Genomic DNA, 24,890 nt, shown 5'->3' with positions numbered 1-24,890 from the left:
CATATTATGTGTGTCACAGTAGCCGGTCCCAGCTGAGTCAGGACAACTAACGGAGCTTGAGACTGCTCAAAATAATAACGACACACACATACGTTGTTTATTTAATTTCTCATGGATGCGAGTTCAGCGTATGTGTATATCTTAAAATTATAATTTGGGAAGTGTGTAAAGACATTCCCCACTACCACTTTTGATGCTCTACTTTATAAAAAAAAATTAAAATCATACACACCCATTCTCACACCCTGGGAAGACATCAGAACTCCCATCAAAATGTTTCTAGATTTGAAATGCACGTTAAAAAAACAAAACATTCTGATCAGAGCAAGAGAAGGTGATTTAGTCGTAATAAGGAAGTTCTCTGCGTTACTCTGGTCTCCCAGATTTGACATTAGAACCAGAATTCAGAATCTGTTTATTGTCCAAGTACATTTTCATATACAAGGAATTTGTAGTGGTGTCGATTGATGTATTGCTCTACAGACGATTATCATAAAAGAAAATTACCAAAATTACCATTTTACAAAAATAGCCAAAAATAAACAGAAATACCCACATATCTAAAATATGCTGAATATATATATTGCTATTTGTTCTTTGTACAGAATAAATTAGATGCATATAAGGTTTTAAATTGTTAGTGTAATTAGTAGATTATTACTATGTAATGACTAAATTATTACTATTAATGTGAAAAGGTTATTATCTTAAATTTAACTAATTATCATTGCACAGAGTACAAGTACTTTGGCAACAAAATGCATTTCTCTGCATTTTACCATCCTAGTAACTGACTAACCTAGGAGCAGTGGGCTGCCATGTAGCGGCGCCCAGGGAGCAGTTAGGGGGTTAAGTGTCTTGCTCAAAGACACATCAGCACACTACCAGGAGGAGCCGAGGATCGAACCAGCAATTCCACCTCCTGAGCCACTGCCCCCCTTATAATTATCTACAGTATGGATGGGTGCCTTCAAAATAAATGGAGAAAACAAACTTTTCTGTTCTGTCAGTTTTTGACCGACGAGCTCAAAATATTTTTTTTGGATAGATAATTCCCCTATTTAGCTCTCCTTCTATAATTTTGGTCTCTTCAGTGAAAGTCCGTGACCCTGTCTTCACCCCGTGTCCTCAGTCAGGAATTGATCCTCTTTCCTCTCGTCTTCCTACAGGCCACTCCTCCTTGTTCCCCATGGAGGATGGTTTCCCCGACGACGAGCGCGGCGACCAGGGCCTCGGGGGGTTGGGCTCGCCGCACTGCTTCCCCCACCAGAACGGCGAGCGTGTTGAGCGCTACTCCCGCAAGGTCTTCGTCGGAGGCCTCCCCCCAGACATAGACGAAGGTAGTGGAAACTTTGTCTTAGAAGTGTTTGACATTAACATTTATTTCTTCAAAAAACTGCTTAAAAACATGTGGTCTTTTTTGTTTACTTTTGATATGAACAGTATGAGAGGCAAAATTTTGGGACCCAGACCAGTCCTTGATTTGGGGAAAAAAAACAAATCAACAATGAAAACAAACCCATGGCTGCCAAACAGTAATGGCCGAGAGAATGGCACAAGAAGAGACTTTGAGAGAAAGAAGAATAAAAAGGAATACAAAAAACAAAATGCTCAGGTACAAGGTTTTGGGGTTTCACGGAAGTGCTTTGTCATTCACAAACGCTTCGGCATCAGATCCAAAACCAGGGCCGCAGATTTCTACACAATGACCGCCACAAATCCTATTTTCTCGTCAGGAGGAGACGGCGTGCGTTCTGATACCACTGTGATAAAAGATTAATTAAAACTCTCCATGTAACAGTTTGCCGCAGCGATTCTCTTAGTGCACTTGCATGGTATTGTATGTGAGCTGTCAGCCCTCAATTCCAAGACGGCCCCTTCATTCATTAATTGTCATACAAGTATTTGTATTTTATATCACAAGCATAGTATGAGACTATGATTACGGGCTAATGACCTTATGAAGAATGGTATTTTATTGGCTTTGAACATTGGGACATTTTGGCCAGGCAGTTAATCTTCCATCTGGCAATTACTCACAAATGCTTAAAAGCTACAATTACAGACTGCATTACAGGTAAAATGATAAAACATCATTTTTTTTTAGGATTCTCAGGCCCATTTTATTTATTTTTTTCTTTTCCCCTTTTCTTAATAAATATTTTATTAATTCTTGCTCTGCTGTTGTTATGTTGCCCAGTATGGACCGTCTTGTTAAGAATGTATTTTTCTTTTTCTTTTTTTTTTGTTTGTTTTTATTGTGTTAAAAACTGAAAAGCTTAATTAACTTTAAATCACCAATAAATGTCGTTTAAGTACCAGTGTGTGCAATTAGTGGAATCTAGCGGTAAAGTGCAGATTGCACCAAACTGGATACCCCCCTTCCAACGATGTAGGAGTAGCTACGGTGGCTACAAGCTAACGTTGGCGAAGTAATGCTAAAATGCTATTTCAAGCTAGGCGTTTAGTCTTATAGCAAGTTAATGTTAGCAGGATACATATTTTATTACCCGTTTGCAGAGTCAAAGACTGCATAGACCACCCGGTACCGTGACGGAGGTTAGAGGAAGAGGAAGAGCCTGTGTTTGGTTTGTCCGTTCTGGGCTACAGTAAAAAACATGGTGGGCTCTGTGGAAGTGTACCCGCTCCCTATGTCAATATAAAGGGTTCATTCTAAGGTAACAAAAACACAACAATTATTATTTTCATGGGTTTATACAATAGCTAAAGCATACTTACAAATATTATATATAATTTCTGCCAAGTCTGTTCCGCTCGATGCCACTAAATTGTACACACTGGTTCTTTAAGTCAACTGATGAAATGCACCAAATTTGCTTTCTATTTGTTGCAACAATTCTCAGATTGGCTTAAAATATTCCTGAAATTTGGATGGAAACAAATGATTGTAGAATGGGTTTTTACAAAAAGATGGTGATCCGCTCAAATAATTGTTGCAATCGGGTGATGTCATAATTGTGACAGCTCCAATCACAACGTATCTCTACTGTACAACAACAAACAATTATCAACGTGGTTCCTTTCACCATGTTTTCCCCCAGATGAGATAACAGCCAGTTTCCGTCGTTTCGGCCACCTGTTTGTGGACTGGCCTCACAAAGCGGAGAGCAAGTCCTACTTCCCCCCCAAAGGTGAGTTTGGTCGTTTATTGATGGATCGACAGCAGTCTGGAGGATCTCATTGTGCGATTTCGATATAAATGATCATGATAAATATTATGGATAATATGGGATCAATCCGATATCGATGAGACGGCGTAAGATTTGATTCTATGTTGGGGTTTCTATTTTCCTACGTTAGCACGGATGTAGTCAAAAGAGCTGATTTAAAGGCTGTCTAAAATTGGACTTATTTTTTTGTCTAGTCTTGGGCGAATGTTTATGTGGCAGTTCCGCCTGCAACACGCCACCTGAGTGGCATTTTCAGGGCCCTCCGACACAGAGACACAGGCAGGGATGGTGCAAGCACACCATTTTATTACAGAAAGTGGCAAGATGTAACAAGCTGGGAGCAGATGGACACATGCCACGACAGAGGGATTTACCTGTTTCTCGTTGTTTGCTCTGATGAGCAACAGGCGTACAGCCACCTCTGATACCAGGCCCAATTACCTTGACCCAAGACAGGTGTGGCAGCTTAAACCACACCATCCCCACACTACAGTTTAATATTCAACATTTGCCTAATTGGACATTTAAACATTGAGAAGCTTCAGCGGAGTGGTAAGTTTCTGCAGCAGTGGTAAGTTTCTCAACACTAAAACAGTTATAAATGACAGGAACCAACATATTCAAAGGCCTGGATTGGAAAAACAGCAAACTTATCTACATTATATGGCTACATCTATTCATCTAATATGTACGTTATCTATGCCTCCCCTCTGTAGAGTTTGTTTTGCAGGTATCAATCCGACAATCATTTTACTGGGTTGGGGTTTCTTCTCCCTCATGTCTCTGCATTTGCAAACGACTGCGTCCTCCGCTTTTTCATCTGAGGTGTGGTGGGTGACCTCAATGTGTTGTTGTGCAGGCTATGCCTTCCTGCTGTTCCAGGACGAGAGCTCGGTCCAGGCCTTGATCGACGCCTGCATCGAGGAGGACGGCAAGCTGTACCTGTGCGTGTCCAGCCCCACCATCAAGGACAAGCCGGTCAGTGAGGAACACACACACTCACCTAGCGGCACCACAACTGTCACATGCTATATCACTATCAGTGCACAGACTCTCTTGTCTACTTGCTGATTGCAGGTCCTTGATAGAAATTTAAAGATCTTAACATTTCACTGACAATAATGGTGAGATCGCTGATTCTTGTGGACCAGGTGTGTTCGTAACTTTCATGGTTTAATTAATTCACAGGACTGGGTGATACTGGCAAAATCGAATATCCCAATATTGATAGTTTGATAACATTTGGTTATTTCATGACTTACAGACTCTCCTACACACCAAGTGAGTCAAATTAATAAATTGTTAGGAAACCAAAGGACTCGTGACAGAGTGACTCAAAGACAAATCTCAATAAAAGAGTTTAACCTTCCATCACTACAAACAATTGTCACTTTAATTGTGAAACTTCTGCTGGAGCTGGTGAATTAGATGAATATTGCAGCCTCACAAATTTGATCTTGCAATATAAAAGCTAATTTCCATTCTTTATTTTTTCAAGTGGAAATCAAATTTATTTCACAGCACACCGGCTAGCTCTTACTCTCATGAAAAACAATGAATTATATAACCATATTAAGCAGACAATATTTAGTCTGATATCACAATATTGATATATATCGCCCAGCCCTCATATACATGGAACTTGCAAACTTGTGTGTGTGTCCGCTAAATCGTTGAACTCTCAGCTCTGTCGTTTTAACTTCTTATTGAGAGAATTTGGCCTTTCGTGTCAGTGTGTGTTATCCTTCATGCTGTCTTTTCCAACCCACCCCAGGTCCAGATCCGCCCGTGGAACCTCAACGACAGTGACTTTGTAATGGACGGCTCCCAGCCCCTGGACCCCAGGAAGACCATATTTGTGGGAGGTGTCCCTCGTCCTCTCCGTGCAGGTGAGGCTCCGCTTTATTTATTTATTTTTTATAATTATATTTTTCTTTTAACAGGAGCCGGGCGGTGAATAATGGAGAGATATCATTTATTTTTCATACTTCCCAACACACTTTTACTTTCTTGTTTTTGTTTGCTATTTGCTTTTCTTCCCTCTTTTAACCTTATGCTCTTTACATTCAGTATGACGCTAAAGAAACATTACATTTGGTGACGTGAACAACCCTCAATCACCTTGACAACTTTCTGCACAGTCTTTGTAAATGGTAGCTAGACCAGGATCAGCGTTGCGTGTTATAATAAACACACAGAACCCCCCCCCCCCCCCCCAACCTACTCTTGGCTGTTGGTGTAATCAACTTGTGCCCACACCCACCCTTATCAGGAAATGTTTCCAGGCAGGTTATGCCATGTAGTAAGTGAAAACACAGGAGGCGGTGTATTAGCTCAGTGGTTAGCACTGCTCCCTCTGCTACCACAGCTTCAAGTGTGTCTATACTATTCACCAAGGTTGTACTGTCGGTGAATTATCCCTGTGGGTGTGTGTGTGTGTGTTTTGCCTGTATGCCTGTGTTTGTGTGTGTGCAGGCCTTGTTTACAGCCTTCCACTTGTATGTACTGACATTGAATATGTTTTTCGCTCTCTCTCTCTCTCTCTCTCTCTCTCTCTCTCTCTCTCTCTCTCTCTCTCTCTCTCTCTCTCTCTCTCTCTCTCTCTCTCTCTCTCTCTCTCTCTCTCTCTCTCTCTCTCTCCCTCCCTCCCTATGCAGTGGAGCTGGCCATGATCATGGACCGTCTGTATGGCGGCGTTTGCTATGCCGGGATCGACACAGACCCGGAGCTCAAGTACCCGAAGGGCGCCGGGCGTGTCGCCTTCTCTAATCAGCAGAGCTACATCGCCGCTATCAGTGCTCGCTTTGTGCAGCTGCAGCACGGAGAGATCGATAAACGGGTGAGTGGAAGGGTAGGGAGAGAGAAAGACACGTCATTATTGAATTTAGTTCTTGTTTCTTTAATTATGTCCCCTTCTATGTCCATCCATCTATCTACCCACACCTAACTTCCTGTTTGGTTCCTCTCCCCTCTTTTCCCTAGCCGCACTTAAAAGGTCTTAACGTCTCTTCAATTCACTTTTACTATAATATTAATACTGCTGTGGCAGGTCCGCATGCCACACGCCACCCCAGTGGTGTTTCCAGGGCCCTCCCACACAGAGACACAGACGATGGGGTTGAAAAGTACCAGTTTTATTGTAGAGAGTGGGCGAGGTGGAACAAGCCCGGAGCAGATAGACACATGTCATTACAAGCGCTCCTCCCGTGTGTGTGTTGGGATGGTGTTTTACTAGTTGCTGGTTGATTGGTCTAACGAGAAACAGGCGTCTGGACAGGACACCCTGGTCCCACTCCCAATTACCTGGACCCAAGGCAGGTGTGGCTGCTTAAACCACATCACCCCCACACCACATAGGCCTTTGGTCTTTAAATTTGAACGTTTGAGGTCGCAATTTCAACATTAAGGCCTTCCATTTCCTAATCTCTTACCATGCTATCTGACTTAAAGGAATACCAGTTAATAGAATAACTCAGTTCATAACCTTCCCTGTTTCAATATATACAGGTACTCCTCACTCAACAATCGACCTGCTTAACGATCGTTCGGACTTACGACCAGCTCTCTGACCAGTCTGTATTACTCGCTGCTTGCGCGGCGTCTTAGCGTCAAGCATCTCATCGCACATCAACCTTTATATACTATATACACTTGTGGTAGTTCTTCCTACCACACGCCACCCAAGTGGCGTTTCCAGGGCCCTCTGGCACAGAGACACAGAAGACGATGGGTTGTAGACATCAGTTTATTGTAGAGAGGAGGCCAGGTGGAATTAGCCAGGAGCAGATGGAACATGTCATGACAGGGCTGCTATCCTGAGTGTGTGTGTGTGAGGATGGGGGTTTTAACCTGCTGCTTGTCAGCCCAACCAATGAGCGTCAGGTACAGCTGCTCAAACAATCCCATCCACACACCACAATATTTTATATATATATATACACACACACACACACACACACACACACACACACTGTATACATCTCATCTCATCACCGTTCTCAGTTTCGTTCCCACAGTCTGTCAGTATTCACTACACTAGTGTTCGCAATGGCCATGCCCCTTACCGTGAAATAACACGGGTCCTCGCTTATCGACCAATTCACTTAACAACCTGGTCCTAGGAACCAAATTCGGTCATGAAGTGAGGAGTGCCTGTATAGTGCTTACCTGCGATACTTTATTGAATGACATGATATGTCCAAATATGCATTAAAAGGTCTTAAAGTATTCCATTTAACTCACTGATGACAGTGAGCAGACACCCTCTAGGCAAAAATAAAAACAAGATAAAAAGAAAAAGACAGCATCAAAAAAGGAGCTTAAAGGGGAGCTATTATGCTACTCAGTATTTTCTGTCATATATATAATGTTACAATGTTGGATGTCCATATTAGACGTGGCCAAAGTGTCAAATAATGAAGTAAACTAATGACTAAGCAATCGCTGTGAGAAAAACGCTCAGGCTTCCGACCGCTCTGTTTCCAAAGTTCTTCTTCTACTCTGCACAAGCTGACGTCAACTCGTTACAGATTTCTTTATCTGCTCACCTGCTCCATCCCATCCGATGTGCTTTTCTCCAAACAAAACCAATAAAAATAGCGTTCATTGTAGATTAATTTATTTTATTTATTTAATTTTCCGACATTTACATGAAACAAGACCCCTGCGTCTGAGAGTCCAAGTGCGGTGTCTGTGTCTCCCACAAGCCTGGAGCAGGGCAACCAAAGCCAAAACAAACTTTTAAATTGGGCCTTGTAGATCTAATATGAGTGAAGATTCAGCAACTGGAAGGTTTTTTTCTCATCTCAAATTTGTTCAGAAACAGATTTTGCTGGACTGATAAGGTTAGATCAGTGAAAGTCACGGAGTAAAGAGGAAGAAACCCGGAAGCCATGCTCAAACGCCATTGGCTCACTGGACCCGGAACTTGAGCTCCAACCCCATTGGCTCACAAAACTCGTGGCCTCAGGAGGGTGGCTCCTCCCACTGAATCGGCCTGTTTTCAGACAGGGTGGATTTGATGCACGTTAAAATGGTGCGAATGCAGTCATGAGTGGTATTTTAAGTGGGGGATAACAATAATAAAAACATGTCGTGGGGAACTCAGAGACCATATAACTTGGTGAAATGGAGCACAATAAGTGCAAAGAGGCGAAAGCAACAATAGTGAAGTTTGCTCATATGTGGCTCAGACCACAGCTCAAACCACATGGAATCTGTGTTTTTATTTTAGATGTATTTTATTTGACAAAAATTTCCTTCTTGAATGAAACAAAATGAGCCTTTCTGGATTTAAAGATTTCATCCAGGAGTTTGAGCCCCACGCGGCCCCACGCTGCCCGACACCCACTCCTCATTTGCCCGCCATGTTTACTTCCGCACAACAGTGTGCTGCGTGCGACGTCTTTGTATCTTCTGCGCATGCGGGTCAGTTCAGGACCGTTCCGTTCACACTGGAATATGATATTGGGCACATTTTCAAAAATAATGTAAAGAGCCAAACACAGAAATCTGATCTGAACAATAATTCCGAATTGAGCATTCAAGCTTTCAGTGTGAACGTAGCCTGGTAGATCTTGTATCCCTTATATTTATTTTCATTTTTGACATGTTTATTTTATCCCTTGCATTATAACAGTTCTTCTGCTCATTATGACAGTTGAATTTGACAAGTCATCGTGTGGAGTGGCAGAACATTTTAGTGTACACACATGTATTTTTTTTAAATGTCCTCCCCGTCTCTCTAACTCCACATGCAACCCCCAATTTTTTATTTTCTCTTTCTCTGGTAGAGGATGGCACGATTGTGGATGTCGTTCTACAAACCAATTCAGATTTGTCACTCTCCTGCCCCCTGGTGGGAGTCAGGTGTAATACCTCAACAGGAACGTTCTCTTTACACAACCGCACCTTGGGTTTGCAATGCGTCAGCCATTAAGTTAATATGGCTGACGCATTGTTTCCCAACCGTTTTTTTCTGCCACGGCACACTTTTTAAAATTAAATAATCAGTTAACGTGTTAACTAGTAAAAATATCAGAATATGTACAACAGTGCTTGTTATTATGCCTAATTGTAGTGATGCAAGACTCATGACTGATTTAAATGACTCAGGTGTTTGGCAATGCTGCGGCAAAAGAGTGGGCGAATAAGTGTTAGACTCACAAACTGAAAATAATTACCGAGGACTACATTTAAGTCCAAGGCAATACATATAGTATAATACATATAGAATGTGACTGATTTACAGTTTGCATTCCACCAAAAAAAAAATTGTGACAGAATCCAATGGTTTTTGGGATTCACAACTAAAGGAAAGGACTCATCGGACTCAAACAGACCGTTCTGACTCGCTCTCCGTGCGTCAGAGTCAGAAAATTGAGCGATTTGTTTTACTGAGTGACTCATCAAGAACCAAATCGAAATAATTTCAGTGATTATTCTATTCACAACTCAGAGAATTAGACTCTTCTGACTCTCGTTCATCGCCTCCCTTGCTCACTGTGCGTTACACCAACTGAACCAAATGAACAAAGAATCAGTCAATCAAACAACTCATCGCAGAGTGACTCGTTAAGAATTGAATCTCAAAAAAAAGAGTCAAACCTTTCATCACGACTGATTTCAGTGTGAAACTTCAGCTTGTTCTGATGAACACAGCTGCTACTCTGTGGATCTGGTGAATTAGAAAAATCAGTGCAGCCTTGCAATTTTGATCTGGCAACACCCCAATTATTTCTGGACAATTCTCCATTCTTTTTGTTGTTGTTTTTAAGTGGAATTTGAAACATTCCCAGCACACACCTGGCACGCTCACGGTACAGCGGCAACTGGTGTGAGGTATGTTTTCCTCCTCCTTTTCAAATTTTTTTTCATGAAATGTTTTCCCCCGTGTGCCTGCAGGTGGAAGTGAAGCCATACGTGCTGGACGACCAGCTGTGCGACGAGTGCCAGGGTACGCGCTGCGGCGGGAAGTTTGCGCCGTTCTTCTGCGCCAACGTCACCTGCCTGCAGTACTATTGCGAGTACTGCTGGGCCGCCATCCACTCCCGGGCCGGCCGCGAGTTCCACAAGCCGCTGGTGAAGGAGGGCGGAGATCGGCCGCGACACATCTCCTTCCGTTGGAACTAGACGAGAGAGGGACGGAGGGAGGGAAGGAGGCAGAGAGAGAGAGAGAGAGAGAGAGAGAGAGAGGGAGGGAGAGGCAACAGAGGGAGCAGGAGAGGAGAGGTGGAAGTGTGAGGAGTCGCAAATAGTTGTACAAATAATGCACTTTTATGTTGCTGGTTCCTTTTTAGCTCTAATGTCACAGAATCATTTTTTTTTTTTTTTTTTTTTTTTAATTATTATTTTTTTTAATATATATATCTATATTTTAAGGATAGAAGAGAGAAGAAAAACTGGAATTATTATATCCAACTATGTTTAGCGAGGAAAAGAAGAAAAAATACGTGTAACATACGTTAATTTATCCATTTTTTATTTTTTTTCAAAATATTTTTTTATTAGTGCAGAAAAAACTATAGTTCTATATAAGAGAGATGAACTCCTCTAGCCTGCTTTTCAATTGGCGATGAATTGGCCATCCTCCGAAGAGGATTTAATTTCAAAGGAATTCCCCTCCAGTGTTAAAAATCCTTAAAACCTTAATGTGTAGCAAAACTCACTTTAAATTAGTTTTTTTGACCCTCCACCGCCAAATCAAATTCTCCTCCCTTGCTATTCGATTAACCCCCTATTATCTTTCTAGAGGTGTGATTCTATTTATTTTTTAAGTTCCTTTTCATACAAGAGGCTCCAGAGCAAATGTGAATTAAAAAGGTGTTGCTAAAGAAGAGTGCACTTATTTCCTGTCGTACCCAGTGCAGAGTAGAAAACCTTAGACCCCAAAAGTAGTCGAACCAAAGCTGAATTTCCACTCGATTTGAAGAACACCCGACAGCAAACTGCAGAACTAGGTGGGTCCTTCTTTCTTTCTTTTCTCCCAGATAAAAAAAAACTATGGAAGTTTTCTTTTTTTCTTTTTGTATTATTATTATTATTATTATTATTATTATTATTTATATTCTTTCAGACGCCAGGTCAAATTTGACATGAACTTGAAAGGCAAAAAAAAGTCACAATAATAATCAGCAAAACAAATTTGGGTTTTGGGTTTTCTCTATTTTGACATGCAACAAAAACTAATACCTCAACCTCAGCTGCTAAACGTGCCGAAAACACAATTTGAAAAGGAAAATAAAACGAGAGACGGAGAGGGAGAGGTGGAGAGGAATAGACTAGCAAAATAGAAAACCAACAAAACGCCCGCTTGTGGTGGTGTTTTCCTGTGGACCACAATCAGAAAGGGAAGCGATGCGACGGGGAGTGGGGGCGGAGCTCGGCCTTTGTACTCAGCACTTCAGCACTTCCTGTTCCTGTTTTGTTTTATATTATGAATTGATTTTCGTTTTCCTAATTCAATCCAGGGAAATGCTAGGGGGCAGAATAGAGCAGCACACAGTGTGTCCGTCTAGAGATAAATCCAACTCTGCCACCGTTCCTCCATCGAGCGAGATGCAGCGCTAGGTGGTGCGGGCGGTGGGGTCTAAATATTCAAATATTAAAGCTTAGAGTTGGAGCCAAGCTTCCTACACTTCTCGCAGGTGGTCGAATAAAACCAAATTTTCGTATTGTATGGTTTTGTGCAATCCCCCCTCCCTGCAGTAAATTCTACCTTAATACTCCATCTTGCAGTTGGCGCCTAGTGGCCTTTATCTCCTAAAAAAAACGAGTTGAACTTAAAAACCCCGCCCAGACTGCAGTTGGCGCAGGTTGCCCCGAGCGACGTTAGGGTACCCACGATGGAGGCGGTGGCAGTAGTGGATCATCTCGAAGCATCATTTCCGGTCGGTCTAGGTTTCTCTTTTTTTTTCCCCCCTTCCCTTTTTCCACTTCTGGAGTTAGTTTATCCATTATTTAATATAATTTTGTCCATCACTACCCCCCTTTTTATTATTTTTATTTTTTTTGCTTTTGCTTTAGTCATGGGTTCGATCAGACGGACACCAGCAAACCAAAGATTGGCCTTGAATATCTAACCTTGCAGTGGGAAAACGTGGTTCTGAATGGAGGTGTTTGCTTTTATCTCGGATCGGTCTTCAAGTCGGTCGCGTTTTGTGGAAAGAAAGGAAGAAACAAAAAAAAAAAAAAAGAGGAGATGAATTCAAAACACGCACAGCAAAAAAGTCAAACTAAATCCCCCCCCCCCCCCCCCCCCCACGTCGTTCTCTCGGAAAAACAAAAAGCAAGTTGCTCGGCGCCATCTGGATCTGTCAGCCTAGCGTTTAAACATGTCAGGGAGTCAGTAGAGAAATATAAACTTGATTATTCTACGCACTAGTGAGAAACGGAGCGTTTCGGGTGACGTCGTCGTGCTGTTGCACCAGTCTTGCACCCTGGACTTCAGTTTGGTGTAGTGGGTGAGCATTTTAGAAGTTGCAACACTTTGTGAAGAATTTGCTGTTAAATGCGACAAGGAAAAAAAAAAAAAAAGATTATTTTATACATGGCCTGCTGATTTTTTGGTACAGTGTTTTCTAGCTAAATTATTTTGTCATGCACATAAAAAACATTTATTATGCACTAGTTTTCTAAATATTTTCTTTCTTTTTCCAGCAGTCATTTTAGGCACATTTTTCACAAATGGGGAAACTCCTTTTTGCAATACCTCAATTTTTCACATTGTGAAAGGTAGCTTTTGTACTTTTGTTACTGAGAGAATCTGCATATATGGAAAATGTTCATTTAAGGAAAAAAAAAAAAAGTTGAGTGATTTCAATATATATAATTTAAAAATTTTATACATTTCAGTGCTGAGGAATCTTTACAGCTAAGTGCGCACTTGTGCTGATGCGACTTCAAATCCACAGAGAAGAGACCAAAGTGTATCACTCTCTTGGTCTTAGCTTTCGTACACTAGATGTTTTCTGTCAAACAGGTTTTTAGCGACAGCATGGCGAGAAAAGATAAACAAAATTTATAATTTGAATTGATGTTCATGACTCTAAAAAAAAAAAAAGAAAAAACACGGCTGTCCTAGTTGGGAAAACGGTATCGTCTGCCTTGGTTTCCTCTCCAATTGATGGAATTATAACTTATTATAAAGAGAATGCAAAATTTGGTTCGGGCTTAAACGCAGAATCTTGTGTCACAAGAATGGATGTTTGGTGTTTAGATATTTTAATATTTGAAGAAGAAAAAAAACCATATAAATATATATATATTCTTGAACTTGCCAACTAGCTCCTATTGTAATCTGTAGCATGCATGAGAAAAAAAAGAGAAAAATACAAGTACATGAAAATTAGCTATTAAAAATTAATTGTTGTGGTGTGCACCAAATGTTTCTCAGAAATTAAGTCAAGGACCCCCCCCCCCCCCCCCCCCCGCCAGCCCAGCCCCTCTCCCACTCAGACCCCTGTGTGTTGCCCCCCCGCTCCCCCCTGCTTCCCCATTTGCAGACCTCTGCAGGATGCACAGAAAGAGAGGGAGTTGAGAAATAACGAAAAAATAAAACAAAAAAACACCTGAGAAACACGGAGCAAATTAAAGTTCAACGATGATTTGGAAGAATAAAATAATTTCTAAGACACTGTTCGAAAAAGACTTGATAACTTGAGTCCCCGTCGATTTTGCAGAGTTGATCTTATAACAGACCTGTTTCCGAAAAAAAGGAAGGGGAGCTTACAGACTTGAATGTGGTTAATGTTGCTAAGTAAACTTCAAGTTGTTATGTGCAATACTTCTTTTGAACCTTTTTCCAGATAAAGACTCTTTGCAATGTAATTCTTTAAATGCCATTTTCAATTGCAGACATTTAATTAAAAAGAAGATGTTAATATGTTTTTCACAGTCATTTTCTACTGTTATTGTAATCCTTTTCATGCTGGTGTTTGTAAAAAAAGAAAATAAATCAAACTATTTGTACTAATATAAATAATTGAAGTTATTTTTAAAACATAAAAGGTTTTGTGCTCATTTGCTTATTTTGTTTATTTTAAGCTACTGTGATTTGATTGCATTGTAATTATTAGGTCAACAATGTATTTAGCTGTTTATTGGTATATTTTGAATTGGAATGTATAATTGATTTTTATAATTTTGATCAGATTTTTGTTATATTTTTGAGGTGAAGCTTTTAATATGTTAAAGTGTCTAGTTTTTACTAATTGCTATATTGTGCTCCACAATATATGGTTCACATTTTCTGAAGGAAAATAAATATTTAAATATTTGTCTGTTAATGTTACTTAATGGCAAAATTTCAATAGTTTTTAACTGTGTATGGGAAGGTTGTTGTATTTATTAATAGCATTTTTTACTTAAGATATCACCTTAATTTTTATTGTCATTTCACTTTATAAGTTACTATTTTTGTATTTTACTTTCTAGTTAAGTTATGTAATACAAATCTGTCCATATTTCTAGGAGTTGGTCTGTAGAAGTGCTAGTGAAACAAAAAAGAAAAATCTAATGTTATTTAATTGTTTGCAGCCAACTATTTATAACAGTATGCATAATTTTTCAATATTTGTAATGTGAAATGTTGAATGAAATAAAACTTAACTGTGATGAAATGATGTGTGTTTATTTTCAAAGAAATAATTATACACATTTTTATTTTTTATTCGAGAAACTTGCCTTTTGAAGATGTGAAAGGGCCACGCAAGTCTTTTCGGAAATGTGCCTTTTGTTCTTCGAGACCCATTGAATTCCTTTGTGTCCATAACTGAGATATTTAAACGTCTCCAAATGTTGAAAAACCACTGTCATTTGATGACACTCACAAATTCAATATGATCCTCTTTTTTTTTTAATGTTTAAATTTTGATTTGAACACAGAAATAGAACACATTTTGATAGTTATTTATTATATTGTTTTTAAGTTGTTCTGATCTTCCGTTTCTGCAGGGTATTTCAAGGAATAAAAACATAATAAATGACAAGCACAAAGCTAAGGGATCTTTTCACAATAACAAACCGTGAAATGGATTGATTTTAAACACACGTACACAATGAAAAATGACAAAAATCCCAACAAACTAACATCGGCATCGTGTCATACGTGAACTATCAGAAATAGATATCAGTTCATACAAAATTCTAAATAAATAAGTGACAGTTTGAAAACTATTTAATGATCTCAGCATTGGGAAACAAACGCAGTTACTGGCTGCAATGAGCGCTCATGCTACTAGACAGTGGTGGTGAGCCAGCGGTGTTGGAATGTTTCAAAGATCCAAACTTACTGTCCCTCATAAATGACCAGCAAACAATTCTGTCAGACCTTAAGATAAAACACGCCATCAGAACTAGAGGTAGCGTCAGATGAAGTAGTCTGTGTTTGAGTACAACACGTAGGGGTTGAGTTTGCGTTGGCTCGGGACGAAACTGGTGCTGTCGTGGGCCTGGCGCCGGAAGTAGCGGCGCAGGGCGGGGCTGCCCGGGTGGCACTGCCGCACGTGCACAAAGTAGTCGTCCGGCCGGTTGGAGGTGAAGCCGCAGTCCTCGCACACAAAGATCTTGGAGCGGCGCTGGCGGTACGCGTACTGCTGCTGGACGCCGTGGATCTTCCTCATGTGAGACTCCAGGGAGCAGCGCTGCGTGAAGGCCTTTTCACACAGGTCACACCTGTACGGCCGGATACCTGGATGGATGGAGAGAATTATTCCGTAGATATTATTCTTATTAATTCTATCAATCTGTCCGTCTGTCTGTCTGTCTGTCTGTCTATCTATCTATCTATCTATCTATCTATCTATCTATCTGTCTGTCTCTCTTTCTATCTGTCTGTCTATCTGTCTGTCTATCTGTCTATCTTTCTATCTATCTTTTCTATCTACAATGCACTTAATAAGCTATGTTGCGATGGCGTTTTCTGTTGTGTATTGTAAAGTATGTGTAAATATATATATTTTTTTAATTCTGTTGATCTTTTGATATTTTGGATCTTCCGGGGTTTTTTTTCAGGCTTTTCTATGCTAATTATCTGTACAGCAATGCACAGACCCTCACCACCGCAAATTCCTGCTGAATGTGAATTCCACTGTGCCTAAAAGCCTTTTTTTTTGTAAACCAAAAAAGATGGTCCTTGACTTTGGGTCTTTGAATATTTTCAAAAGCCTAAAAGGCTAAAACAACTATTTTTACTGAGTGACTCGTGAGGAACCAAATTTCAAAAAAGAGTCGCACCTTTCATCACTTTGTCACTTTCAGTGTGAAACCTGGAGCTGCTGTTCTGCCTGAACTGATGAGTTTGTGGTGAATTTTTGAGCAGAGGGGTTGAAAAACACATCAGTAGACAATGGTCTTGACTTTGCATCTGCTTTGTGTGTACCTGTGTGTGTGCTGTCTGTGTACCTGTGTGTGTACCTGTGTGTGTACTTGTGTGTGTACCTGTGTGTGTGTGTGCTCTGTGTGTGTACCTGTGTGTGTACCTTTGTGTGTGCTTTATATGTACCTGTGTGTGCGCTGTGTGTGTACCTGTGTGCCTGCTTGTGTGTACCTGTGTGCGTGCTTGTGTGTACCTGTATGTGTGCTTTGTGTATACATACAGTATGTGTGTACTTTTTTTGTACCTGTGTGTGTTGTGTGTGTATCTGTGTGTGCGCTGTGTGTGGGCTTTATGTGTACGCTGTATGTGTGCTTTGTGTACCTGTGTGTGTGATTTGTGTGTTCCTGTGTGTGTGCGTGTACATATGTGTGTGCCTTGCTGTATGTGCTTTGTGTGTACCTGTTTGTGTGTGCTTTGTGTGTACCTGTGTGTGTGCTCTGTTTGCGCTGTGTGTGTGTGTGTGTGCCCTGTGTGTGTGCTTTGTGTGTACCTGTGTGTGTACCTGTGTGTGTACCTGTCTGTGTGCTCTGTGTGTGCTGTGTGTGTGCCCTGTGTGTGTGCTTTGTGTGTACAGGTGTGTCTGCTTTGTCTGTACCTGTGTGTGTGCTCTGTGTGTACTCATGTGTACCTGTGTGTGCGCTTTGTGTGCTTTGTGTGTACCTGTGTGTGTCCTCATGTGCCTCTTGAGGTCGAAGGTGTCATTGAAGCCCTTCCCACAGAACCTGCAGGGGTGTCTCTTCACCAGGCTGTGGCACTTCAGGTGACGTGTCAACATGCGCTGCAGGGGGAACACCTTGTGGCAAACCGAGCACAGGAAGTCCCCCGAGCTGGGAGTGGGGCGGGGGCGAGGCTGGAGGGGAAAAACAATTGGCAATAATAATAATAAGAGTAATAAGTTAAATAAGTAATCGAGTAAAAAATCAAAAAATAGAGAAGAATCTGCAGCATATGCAATAAACCTGAAATTGACCAAAAAATAAAAATAAATAAATCAATAACCAGAAAAACAATCCTAAAAGAAATACATAAACAATTAGAAAGAAGAAATAGGAAATGACCTGTACAAATAAGTTGGAATCAAACTTCTCAAATTCTTTTGTTTTCCTGTGAGCACCCCACTAGTCAAACATTAATTCTAGTTTCAGTTTATTCTTTATTCACTATTTGTTCTCAAAGAATGGGTCTTCTGTATTCCAAATGTATAACTTCTCTCACTTTCTGCACTTTGCCACGTTGCTTATTTCACAGAAATAGATCGGACCAGGCTTGCTGGTTGAAGTGGAGATGGCCGGTCGGCAGTGGGTACGGGAGCCTCCAACACACTTATCAATTAACGGCTGCAATGACACTTCTTCCAGTAGGTGGCGGTGTTGAGCCAGCAGTTTTGAAATGTATCAAAACCTTTCAAGATTTCAAACTCTCTATCCCAATCTTAAAGGACATTAAAGCAAAAAACGCAACACATTGAGTGCAACAGCTGAGGCTAAAGCCAGAATATTGTGCTACGCAAAAGGTGTTGTGGATTTACCTTTGCCCGGCTGGCCAGGGCCAGTGCGTTGGGCAGGTAGAGGTGGCCCTGAGGCAGAATGGCAGACCAGTCGTGGCCAGTTTCGGGTCTTGGTCCCGATCCCGAACCCGATCCCGATCCTGATCCTGATCCTGATCCCACCAGCAGCCCTGGTCCTGGTGCAGCACCTGGTCCCATAGCCGCTGCAGTGTGAAGGTTACTGGGTAGCTTCAGTACCTCAGGGCCACTCAGTGGTTCCGCCTTAGTATCGCCATCGACTGGAAAAGGGCAAAACAGGAGCCAACGTTGATCATCTTGGGGCAATCTCAATGAGCATCAAATTTATTTCTCATAAATGCTCAAACAAGGTGGAAGAACAACAGGAAACAGCGACCAACATTATACGCTTCTTACCCACTGAGGTGGCTTCCTTCCATTCCATGTGCTCTGGTTCTCTCCATCTCCACCCACCGCTGCCCGCCTGCTTCTTTTTCACCAGGAAAGACCTTGGCATTCTCTCCTACGCCTGTTCTGATCTGTGCTGCTTCGGATCTGCCACGTCTCCTGATCTGCCTTTGACCAAATATCAACAGCCTAGTTTGGGATCGGACCAAGGGAATTACTCAGACACAACCCGAGCTCCCAGTCAACACTCCTGTCCCGAGCCCAAGAATGAAATCACTACGCTCATTTCCATAGATGGGTGAGGACTGGGTGAGGAGCGTTTGGTGGAGGGACTGGACGAGGTGTGTTTTTGACTGTGCACCTGTGTTGAATGTGGGCGTGCGCCTCTTTAACTGGTCCCCCGCTGGTTTTGCATGCCCGGCATTGAGAATCCGGGGGCCTGTGCCTTCGAGAGGTCCTCGGCATGCAAATTTGGTCCCCGGACCAAGCCCTGGCCCCAGACAGAGGTCACGGTCGAAGTAACAGGAGCATGCACAGAGCAGCCACAATCTTAACTGCTAGGTAAATCCACCCATTTCTTTTCTTTTTTCTTTTTTTTTTTTTTACCTCCCTGTGTTTTGGATTGTTTCGTGGGATTCTTGTGTGAATGTGGACAAAGGCCATTCAAATCCACTGAAAAGATCCCAAGCGTGCACTGTTTGCTGTCCGTTGACTGTGTGGAAAAACCAAGTGATGACACTTGTTCTCCTCCCATGTTACTCCTGATGTCCAAACTCAAACCACTCAATCAAAGTTTATCAGACCTGAATATTTTGCCAGTGGCAACTTGCGTTTGTATAAATGTGTACATTGGTCAGTTTAAATGGGATCTATTATGAAGAATGTGTGCACGTATATTTGGGTTTCTGATGGGCCTACTAATACACAAACTGTGAAATGAGACAACCCGCTGATAAAGTTCATATTTGATGGCAACATCCCAGCCACAGTGAAGAAAACCTGTATGTGTGTGCTTCACACTTTGTGTCTCAGTCCATGCCCCCGGAACCGCCAGGCCGACCGACCCCAAACTGTGCACGGGTCCCGGGGAGAACCCGGCCCCCACTCGCCCCAAGTTTGGAAAGGCCCTGCCCCTGGTGGCCGGGCCGCTCCACCCGATCAAAGTATGCGGAGGTCTCGGGCTGCTGCATTCGTAATGTTTGAACTTCTGAAGGAGCGTCTCCTAGTTATGGTTCAGATTCCAGATCAAACATGTGCGATTGAACTCCTGCATATGCCATATCGGCTGTTTTCATGGGGGGGTAAACGCTCACCGTAACCATGGTATCAACCACTGGAGCCACAACCAGTTCCGGAGTGGGGCGTGGGGAGCAGCAGCTCATTTTTATTTTTAAGCCGCAGAAGCAGAAACAGCCTGTCGGATACAGCAGGGGTGTAGAGGCGTTCTAAAAAAGCTGAAATTCATAATCTGAGGGCTATTTCTTGAGCCCAAAACGTCAATTACATGTTTTGGGGACCACTGAGCCCTATATGAACTTGTTGAAAAGGAGTATAACATGGCACCTTTAAGGAACGTGTGCGTGCTGGTCAAAATCAACATCACGCGCATTTCACTGGACTCTGCATGGCAAATGCAGCTACAACTGCAGAGCCTTAAAGGGGAAAAGCACCCTTTGTTCAGGATTAGCAGGGGTTTAAGATGCATGTAACACGAGTTGCAATGAGGTCTGTAGAACCAATCCCTACACTCCAGTGGTGGAAAAAGTAGTGGAAAGCCACAGACTAAAGAACTACTCTGGTAAAAGTAAAAGTCAATCATTAGAATACGATTTGTGTAAAAGTCTCAAAGTAGCTGATATTAAAGGTACTTAAGTATCAAAAGTAATTATATGGTATGAAATGTACAAGAGTTGGAGTAAATGCGGTGGAGGGGGAAAAAAAAGCCAGACTTTTCTTTTTCATTGCCCTGATTTTATTCTGGTTGCCAATATTTCCGTATTTTTCGGGAAGCATAAGAGGCACTTCATTTGGGAAGACGCACCTTTTACTCTGATATAAGAAAACATTTGTTGTGAATATTTCCCCGGGTGTTGGTCTCCATCGGTCGTAGCAGGTTCATGTGCATATGCAGGTGCATGTGCATGTGCAGGTGCAGGTGGGACAGCATCACTGCTGGAGGAGGCCGTCGCTGTGGGCGTCGCTCTCCAAAAACGCCGCTCTAGTTATGTGTCTCTCTGGGACATGCCTGTGCTTGTTCAGAAGCTACGCCGCAAACAGTAAACTTAACACGGGCGGGGTTGCCAGCTCCCCATGACAAACCCAGCCATCCCCCAAACCACGGACAAAAACAGCCCCCTTCAACTTAAAAAGTCGCCGAGTTCTGCAGGAAAAGCACAGACGTGGCAACTCTGAACACGGGCTGAGTGGGGAGAGTGTTTGTTTACACTTCGCTTGCTGCTGGATATGACCCTTGATTCGCCAACATGAACCTGGTGATAACTGGCTTCTGGATTTTATTTTGTGTGTATTAATGTTACAATGTATGGGAGTAAAAGTATACTTTACTCTGGGTGAATGTTGCGAAGTAAAAGTCGACAGAAATATAATAACTCAAGCAACGTCCAGATACTCCCAACATGTACAGCAACATATTTTTACTTTGTTACTTTACGCCACAGCCCTTCACTGTATCTGAGAACAGGGCAGTCAGGCTGTTTGAGAGGCTCCACCCTCGTACAATGTTCATTTGTGCGTTTTGAGCATTTAGAATATCGGAATATGTTGGCGATCCTTGGAGCAGTCCCTGAGCTTTTCCAGACAACTTGTGCTTTTACAGACACTTGTGCTACACTAGTGATTGACACTAGTGCTGTCTTTTTTTTTTTTTTTTTTTTTTTGGTATGTGCTTTGCCTTTTTACAACAGAAAATAGAATTGTTAGCCGGCATGGATACAGGTTATTTGCCCAGAAAAAAAAATCTTTCATCTTTATGCATCTCTGCTTGAAATGGAGTTGAGATTCTCCATTCATCTCTATGAGGATCTATAGGGGCGTATTCTGTATATTTTTATATGTTTGACTATTTCTGCTTTTGTTCTTTTTCCAAGCAATTTGAGTATATTATGTGTATTTCCTATATAGGCAAATTTCATTTAGCGTTTTAATTTTTACTTTTTATCATATTTTATGAGGGTTCCAGCCCTGAAGCGGTGGGAGCCCTTTTGCTATTGTCAATGAAAAAAATGACGTCAGTAGTCTACGGATGCCATGGATTCGCTGCACTCACATATAAGAAGAATAAAATGTGTATTCTGGGTGTTTGTTTATACAATGAAGAATTGTCAAATATCACTCCCATGAGGCTGTTCTCAGCAGACAAATCACAGACAATGAACTTGATCACAAACTCGACTGGTCATGGTCATGGTCTTTGGTCATGCTAATGCTGAAAATGGATGGGATTTCCCTTTAAACCTGCCATGCAAATACCAGTAGAGGTCATTCCAAGAAGTCATCAGGAGAGTCCGGTAGGATAACGTTTACATAGCAAGCCCTGCCGTGCTGATACATCTATTCATGTTCCTATTCACAGATCTATTTATGTATCTATCCATGTATATATTTACGTATCTATTCATGTTTCTATTCACGGATCTATTCATGTATCTATGTATGTATCTGTTCATGTTTCTATTCATGTATCTAATCATGTATCTAATCATGTATCTTTATATGTATCATTTCATGTATCTATTCATGTATCTTTATATATGTATCTATATATATCTAAACATATATCTATTCATGTATCTATTTATGTATCTATTCATGTTTCTATTCATGTATCTAATCATGTATCTAATCATGTATCTTTATATGTATCATTTCATGTATCTATTCATGTATCTTTATATATGTATCTATATATATCTAAACATATATCTATTCATGTATCTATTTATGTATCTATTCATGTATCTATTCATGTATCTTTATATATGTATCTATATATATCTAAACATGTATCTATTCATGTATCTATTCATGTATCTATACATGTATCTATTTTATGTATCTATATATGTATCTATATATGTATCTATATATGTATCTATTCATGTATCTTTATATGTATCTATTCATATATCTATTCATGTATCTATTCATGTATCTATACATGTATCTATACATGTATCTATTCATGTATCTATATATGTATCAATATATGTATCTATTCATGTATCTATTTATGTATCTATTCATGTATCTATTCATGTATCTATTCATGTATCTATTCATGTATCTATTCATGTATCTATACATGTATCTATATATGTATCAATATATGTATCTATTCATGTATCTATTTATGTATCTATTCATGTATATATTCATGTATATATCTATATACATGTATGTATCTATTCATGTATCTATTCATGTATCTATTCATGTATCTATTCATGTATCTATATATGTATCTGTTCATGTATTTATTCATGTATATTTATATGTATATTTATATGTATCTATCTATTCATGTATATTTATATGTATCTATACATGTATATTTATATGTATCTATACATGTATCTACTGTATATACTGTATGTATCTATAGTATATATGTATCTATATATGTATCTATACATCTATATGTATATTTATATGTATCTATCTATTCATGTATATTTATATGTATCTATTCATGTATCTATACATGTGTCTATTCATGTATCTATACATGTATCTTTTCATATATCTATATATGTATCTATTCATGTATCTTTTCATGTATCTATTCATGTGTCTATTCATGTGTCTATTCATGTATCTATTCATGCATCTATTCGTGTATCTATTCATGTGTCTATTCATGTATCTATAAATGTATCTATTCATGTTTCTATTTACATATCTATTCATGTATCTATCCACATACCTATTTATGTATATATTCATGTATCTATTCATGTATCTATTCTTGTACCTTTTCACGTATCTATTTATGCATCTATTCATGTGTCTATTCATGTATCTATACATGTATCTACTGTATATATGTATCTATAAAAGTATCTATTCATGTATCTATACATGTATATATATATATATGTATCTTTATATGGATCTATTTATGTATGTCTATTTATCTACGTATATTTTCATGTATATTTACATGTATATTTATATGTATCTATTCATGTATATTTATATGTATCTATTCATGTATCTATTCATGTGTCTATTCATGTATATATTCATGTATCTATCCATGTATCTATTCATGTGTCTATTCATGTATCTATTCATGCATCTATTCATGTATCTATTCATGTGTCTATTCATGTATCTATCCACATACCTATTTATGTATCTATTCATGTATCTATTCATGCATCTATTCATGTATCTATTCATGTGTCTATTCATGTATCTATCCACATACCTATTTATGTATCTATTCATGTATCTATTCATGTATCTATACATGTATCTATTCATGTATCTATACATGTATCTATTCATGTATCTATACATGTATCTATTCATGTATCTATATATGTATCAATATATGTATCTATTCATGTATCTATTTATGTATCTATTCATGTATATATCTATACACATGTATGTATCTAATATGAATCTATTCATGTATCTATACATGTATCTATTCATGTATCTATATATGTATCTATTCATGTATCTATTCATGTATCTATATATGTATCTGTTCATGTATTTATTCATGTATATTTATATGTATATTTATATGTATCTATCTATTCATGTATATTTATATGTATCTATACATGTATATTTATATGTATCTATACATGTATCTACTGTATATACTGTATGTATCTATAGTATATATGTATCTATATATGTATCTATAAATCTATATGTATATTTATATGTATCTATCTATTCATGTATATTTATATGTATCTATTCATGTATCTATACATGTATCTTTTCATATATCTATATATGTATCTATTCATGTATCTTTTCATGTATCTATTCATGTGTCTATTCATGTGTCTATTCATGTATCTATTCATGCATCTATTCGTGTATCTATTCATGTGTCTATTCATGTATCTATAAATGTATCTATTCATGTTTCTATTCACATATCTATTCATGTATCTATCCACATACCTATTTATGTATCTATTCATGTATCTATTCATGTATCTATTCTTGTACCTTTTCACGTATCTATTTATGCATCTATTCATGTGTCTATTCATGTATCTATACATGTATCTACTGTATATATGTATCTATAAAAGTATCTATTCATGTATCTATACATGTATATATATATATGTATCTTTATATGAATCTATTTATGTATGTCTATTTATCTACGTATATTTTCATGTATATTTACATGTAT

The 24,890-nt window shown here is 39.6% G+C and overlaps 2 protein-coding genes across 2 annotated transcripts in view; one reads left to right on the top strand and one right to left on the bottom strand.

Moving 5' to 3' along the window:
- The window catches only part of cpeb4b (cytoplasmic polyadenylation element binding protein 4b), a 44,965-nt gene extending 30,156 nt beyond the window's left edge, over positions 1 to 14,809 (top strand). Inside the window, exons 5-10 of the mRNA XM_080014268.1 lie at positions 1,170 to 1,340; positions 3,063 to 3,152; positions 4,051 to 4,169; positions 4,966 to 5,080; positions 5,849 to 6,030; positions 10,095 to 14,809. Coding sequence (XP_079870394.1) covers positions 1,170 to 1,340; positions 3,063 to 3,152; positions 4,051 to 4,169; positions 4,966 to 5,080; positions 5,849 to 6,030; positions 10,095 to 10,322 — 905 coding nt within the window. The 3' untranslated portion in view covers positions 10,323 to 14,809. The remainder of the gene's footprint in view (positions 1 to 1,169; positions 1,341 to 3,062; positions 3,153 to 4,050; positions 4,170 to 4,965; positions 5,081 to 5,848; positions 6,031 to 10,094) is intronic.
- Positions 14,810 to 15,556: 747 nt separating this feature from the next.
- Positions 15,557 to 18,112, bottom strand: LOC307240365 (transcription factor Ovo-like 2; the record flags this gene model as incomplete). The annotated part of the gene is made up of 3 exons (XM_080014130.1): positions 18,095 to 18,112; positions 17,227 to 17,416; positions 15,557 to 15,879 (listed from the first exon to the last, which is right to left on the bottom strand). Exons 2-3 carry the CDS (start codon positions 17,339 to 17,341, stop codon positions 15,557 to 15,559), a joined length of 438 nt encoding a protein of 145 aa, XP_079870256.1. The 5' UTR covers positions 17,342 to 17,416; positions 18,095 to 18,112.
- Between the last annotated feature and the right edge of the window lie 6,778 nt (positions 18,113 to 24,890).

Source organism: Zeus faber (genome assembly GCF_960531495.2).
Source record: "Zeus faber genome assembly, chromosome: 14".
NCBI classification, from domain to species: domain Eukaryota; kingdom Metazoa; phylum Chordata; class Actinopteri; order Zeiformes; family Zeidae; genus Zeus; species Zeus faber.
This window is presented reverse-complemented; position numbering and strand designations above follow the sequence as displayed.